General features: G+C 41.8%; 1 protein-coding gene across 4 annotated transcripts in view; it reads right to left on the bottom strand.

Moving 5' to 3' along the window:
* Positions 1 to 339: 339 nt before the first annotated feature.
* The window catches only part of FSTL1 (follistatin like 1), a 53285-nt gene continuing 47624 nt past the window's right edge, over positions 340 to 6000 (bottom strand). For all 4 annotated transcript variants that reach the window (XM_081571891.1, XM_081571893.1, XM_081571892.1 and 1 more), the window contains one exon: positions 340 to 2994. In XM_081571891.1, coding sequence (XP_081428017.1) covers positions 2950 to 2994 — 45 coding nt within the window. In that variant the 3' untranslated portion in view covers positions 340 to 2949. The remainder of the gene's footprint in view (positions 2995 to 6000) is intronic.

Raw genomic sequence — 6000 nt, 5'->3', positions numbered from 1 at the left:
AAACTTCTCAGGCCTCTTTGAAGCCTCTTGAAACTCAAATTCACTTTTATAAGGTAAATGGTTAATGTTCTTATAACTTCCTCTCTCTTGCTCCATGCTCAATCATGTCTGACTCTTTGCAATGCTTTGGACTATAGCCCGCCAGACCCCTCTATTCATGGAATTTCTCAGGAAAGAATACTGGAGTGGGTTACCATTTCCTATGTCAGGGGATCTTCCCGACCCAGGGATTGAACTTGCGTCTCCTGCACTGCAGACGATTCTTTACCACTGAGCCATTGGGAAGCCCTCTCACAACTTTATTTGGCCTTAATTGAGGGGAAGAAAATGACGCAGTTATTGTTTTAATTTCTTTATTTATCAATAGTATCCAAAAAAAGAATCAAGAGTTACAAAAACAAGTTAAATGCAATATGGAAGCCTACTAAATACAAATACCTTTCACAAACACACAGGCAATGGAAACCTGTCCAAATTTGCTTCTTGAAATTTGACTATTTAAAAACATAAATGTAAAGGAAAGACATTCAGACTGGTCCAAATGGGCTTATTAGCAGGTGGAGGAGCCCTGCTTTCCAAAAACAGTGATGGAGTCCAGAGCCATGGCATGTGAGAAGGTTTCCATGGACACTGAATCTTAATAGATGCTATGCTTATAAAAACCATAGACACACAGAGAAAGCCCAAGGAAGCTTGCAGTCTAAGCCCTGTGCTTTTAGAGAGCTGGAGGAACTGAACCTGATTTAATTCTGTTTATTTGCTCCATGCAAAGCTCTATGCAAGACTCCCCAAACTAGGCTATTTAGCAGCTTTCCGTGAATGATCATCATCATGTGACTCTATGGTGCCGACAGTAGCTTCCCTATTTACAGGAGGAATGCAGGTTAGGTCTTGCGACTTCAACATCGCAGGGTAGGGTCATCTTGGATGGCAGCCACTGACCTAAAGGTAACTGGTGAGGAGACATTCTGCCTTCTTGCTTTAAACAGACTGGTACTCCCACCCTCTCTTCTGGTGTCCAAGGGCTGGCAAAACTTGGTCAAGATGTGCTCTTGGGAGCTCTCCAAGGCACTTTGACAGGGAAGTGCATTTCAAACTGTATAAGTTGGGTTGGAAGAGGGCTTGTAATTGGGATGATTTACAAAAACTCAGAATTCTAAACAAAGTGGAATGTTCTTCTTTCAAAGGAGAAAAAGGAAACCTGGTTAGAAGGAATTCCATTTTCAGCACAACTTTCTCAGAGTTGCCTGTGTAATACAGCCCTCATGATTTCCCTCTGGTGGTCTGTAATCTGCTTTCTGAAAATGAGATCTTATGTCAAGTTTTTAATTTTGTTATTCCAAATGCATCTTAAACGTGGTATTGAGTGGGGTTAATTATCACAGGGGTCAAAAGACACAGAAATGACTAACTTCTCCCCAATCACACTTTTAGGATTTGATTCCACTTTTTTTCCTGTCTTAAAATGTAAACCTTCTTTTTCCCTCATCTCTAAAGGGAGAGACATTTCTCTTCCCAAGAAGGTTAAAGGTGAACTGCAAAAGCAAAGACAAAAAGTCGTTCTCTTTCTCACTCTCTTCCTGGGCAGGCTTTACTCGAGGGCTCTATATCATAGCATGACCTGTGGGGCCATTCAGACTGAGGTCAAATTTGGTCATCTTGTTTTTGGTCATCTGATTCTTACATAAAAACAAGGTTTCATTTATCCTAAGGAGGAGAAAAATCACATTTTCTCCTTCTGGACCTATTACTAGAACCACAGAATTTACAGTTCCTCAAATCAATAGTTTAATGCATTCCTACCTGCTCACTGAGGAAACTAAGGCCCAGAAATAGGAAGAGATGGGCCAGAGTCACTCTCCTACTTAGTGCAGGATCAATGAGCATATTGATAGGCTGGCAACATCTAAGTCTTGCTTAGCTGCGCTTGTCTCCATCCTTTGGAATACTGATTTGCATGGATCTATCAGAATAAATGAAAACAAGTTGGCTTTTGGAATCTTGAAGGCTTTGTGTGGGGACACTTCTCATGGCTTCTGTCTGAGGCACCCCCTGCTCCTCTGGCAGACTGCAGACCCACTGGAAATCACAGGAGAATTCCAGGCTGCATGTGGCAGGGTTGGAGGATGTCTGGGTGATAGCAGCCTCTGCACAAGGAAGAACCCCAAACTCTCTCATCTCTGAAATGTAGGACTAATGAAAAATAATTACAAAAGCTTAGTTTCTAGTTAAGAAAATAAAATATTAAACAACAACAATAATATAATGATAATAATTGAAGACTGAAATCAACTTGCCAAAAAAAGTTTACAGAAAAATAGCACCTTTGGTAAAAAGTATTTTAAAAATTTGGTTAGGTCTCTAAGGGGCTCAAAGTCTACAAGTATCTGCATCATTTGGGGGCACCCTCTCTCAGACACTGGGGAACCAGCAGGATGGCCGTGTATCTACAGCCAGTGGCTGGGGCCTTGAGGAGAAGCACAGATGCTAGAGGTCTGTATGCTGATGGCAGCAGGAAGGGCTGGAAGCAGAATGCAGTCTTCTTCACTGAGTTTCCCAATTCCCTCCTCTGGGGATAGCCTGCTAAGCTCTCTCTCATCGCCTGCACTCCCTGCAGCATGTTCACAGCTGTGCTATACTCAGAAGGGTTCCAGATCTGGGTCCACTCTCCCAACCCTGATGCAGTTTCCTTACTTGCCTCCGGCCCCTGAGCACCACTGACAGCTTCTCCCAAAACACTGCTAGAAATGAAGGCTCTGGCCTTTCCCCTCCTAGCCAGCCACCCCCATTTCCTTTATTGCAAAACAAATAGACAAAATAAAACTCATTGCTATATAAGCAAATACAGGTGATTTGGCGGTTGTAGCAGACACTTGCATATACTGGACTCAGCGCTGAAATTGAAGAGAAGGTGCCAGGCTCTGGACACCATTTCCAGATGCCTCCTCATTAGATCTCTTTGGTGCTCACTCTCTTGGACTTTTCAGCTGTTTCCTTTGAGAGGCAAGAGAAAATAAACATTATGAAATATTTTTTACAATTATTGGCATTTATCTAGTCTTCAAGAACAGCATTGACAGAAACATGCTTGTGCTGAATTTTAGTCCTGTTTACTTGTCTATCTCCTCCACAGATGATGAACAACTTGAGGGCAAGGATCATGTCTTACCATGACAAAGTTGCATAGGACTGTGGCTAAATTAAGAGCCAACTCTAAACTCCTATGAAACAATAAGGTCAGACATTATTATATTCACTTGAAAAATGAAGAAAAGGATGCCACATGGAAGTGCTACAAAATGTTTTGAATCCAAGTTTAGAGAAGCATTGAGAGTGACAGGCTCTGGAGGCAGACTGCCTGAGCTTGAATCATGGTTGTGTAACTTTCTGGGGGACTTTGGGCATTCTTATGAAACCTTCTGTGCCTCAGTGTCTTCAACTACAAAATAAGGGTAATAAAGTAAACACTACCTCTTCTAACAGCGGCACATGTCTCCAGAGAAGACATTCTTAAGCCAAAAAGCATATAAGAAGATGCTCGACATTATTAATCATTAGGGAAATGAAAATCAAAGACAATGAGATGTCATTTCACACCCACTAGGATGTCTAATAAAAAATAACCACAATGACAAATGATGGTGACTTTGTGGAGAAACTGGAATATGACTGGTTAGGATATAAAATAGTACAGTCACTCTGGAAAACAGTCTGGCAGTTTATCAAAAGATTAAACACAAAGTTACCCTGTGATCCAGCAATCCCACTCCTTAGGTACATACCCAAGAGAACTGAACACATATGTCCACACAGAAACTTGTACAAGAATGTTTACAGCAGTATCATTCATCATAGTCAAAAAGTAGAAACAACCTAAATATATACCAACTGATGAATGGATATACAAAATGTGGTATATCTATCCATGAAATGTTCTTTAGCCATAAAAAGGAATGAAGTCTTGATTCACGCTAAAAGGATTAAACCTTGAAAACATTACGCTAAATGAAAAAAGTCAGACAGAAAATGCCATATATTGTATGATTCCAATTATTTGTGTCCATAACAGGCAAATCTATAGAAACAGAAAGTATAATAGTGGTTGCCAGGGGCTGAGAGAAGAGAGAATATAAGTGACTTCTAATGGGTTTGGGGTTTCTTTTGGGGATGATGAAAATGATCTGGAAATAGACAGTGGTAACGGCTGACAATTTTGTGAATATATTAAAAACCATCTGATTGTATACTTTTAAAAGGGTGAGTTTTATGGTATGTGAATTACATCTCAATAGAAAATTAAATAGGGAATAAAAAACAACAGTGTCTGGCATCTAGTAGGCACTATCAGTGCCCCATCCATAACCCTTGTCTTCAACATTTCAGTACACCGGCCTGGCTTCTTACTGCCAGAACCTGCATCATTTTGCCTGAGGCTTTCTCTGGCTGCTGGAGCCTGCTCTGCCCACACATGCCGACAGGCCAGAAATGCCAGGGAATTCATGTTTGCTGGTGGCGGCTCTCAGCCAGTGGCTGATGGGAGCTCATGCAGGCAATAGCCCGGCACCCTGCCCCCTGTAACTGTTCCCAGAGCTCTGTAACAGGACTAAGCTCCACTTGCCCCCAGTGTTAATGTGCCGGAATACACACTCATTATCATTTCTTCCCTCCTTGGGCTCACTTCCCAACTCCCCTTCTGGTGTTTCCTGGGGACTTCCTCCCAAATAAACTGTTTGTACTTGAGTTCTTACCTTAGCGTCTGCTTCTGAGGCAACTGACATAAAACGGACACACTAAATAATGTTAGCTATTATAATTCACTCCCCACTGTCTACTCTGATCATTTTTCCACCCTAGATGAAAGGAATTCCTATTAAGTGCTTTTTGCTTTTGTGGGTTTATACTAATCTGGAAGCTCAAGGCTGCTGAAATATGAAAAAGCCAGGAACTAGGAGCTTCTGCATTTGTTTAAAAAACTGACATGAGGTTTCTACACTATCAGTGACAAAATGCACATGAAAAACCATCAATAAATATGAGCAATTACTATTAATACAAATAATTCCTGATTCTCAAGTCACATATTTCATTTCAATAGTTCCTGTGAGCATTACATTGCTTAAAAACTTATATGTCAGAGAGAAGGCTTGTATTACCAGACCCAGTTTACAGACAGATGATTCAAGGAGCAATATCCTTTGTTAGGACTACAGGTAAACCAGTGGAAAGACAGTCCCAGGAATCTAGCTCATCTAGGTTTTCTCTCTAGGCCCTCAGTAACATGTCAGTGAATCACTCATCTGCCAAGAATCTTCTCGCCAAGACGGTCTTCAACTTAATGACATAGAACCTGAACAGAATTCTTATTATCCTTTCAGGTCTCTAGGAAACAGAATCCCTAAGTTCTCAGGCTATGTTCCAGCCAGCTTGGCATTTAACAAATCCTTTCTGCTACGGTCTAAATCCACTAATTTCATGCTCACTGAGAGCCAATTATATAGCAGTGTTCTTAAGTTCATAAGTGAAAGTTGCTCAGTCATGTCTGACTCTTTGCGACCCCATGGACTGTATTCTCCAGGCCAGAATACTGGAGTGGGTAGCCTTTCCCTTCCCCAGGGGATCTTCCCAACCCAGGGATCAAACCTAGGTCTGCCACATTGCAGATGTATTCTTTACCAGCTGAGTCACCAGGGAAGCTCAAGAACACTGGAGTGGGTAGCCTATCCCTTCTCCAGCGGATCTTCCCAACCCAGGAATCGAACCAGAGTCTCCTGCATTGCAGGCGGATTCTTTACCAACTGAGCTACCAGGGAAGCCCATTATACAGCAGGTCCTGTGCTAAATGCAGGGCTACACTGGTGAGCAAGTCACAGAGCCTGCTCTCAAGGAGCTCACGGTCTTTGGGTCTGAGCATTGGTCATGACAAGAAATAGGAAAGCTTCTTTAGACCATGCTCATTTGCAAACCACCACCCACCTGATTATAACTTATAAAGCAATTTAC

Source organism: Giraffa tippelskirchi, chromosome 2 (genome assembly GCF_054371585.1).
Source record: "Giraffa tippelskirchi isolate mGirTip1 chromosome 2, T2T-mGirTip1v1.2.pri, whole genome shotgun sequence".
NCBI classification, from domain to species: domain Eukaryota; kingdom Metazoa; phylum Chordata; class Mammalia; order Artiodactyla; family Giraffidae; genus Giraffa; species Giraffa tippelskirchi.
This window is presented reverse-complemented; position numbering and strand designations above follow the sequence as displayed.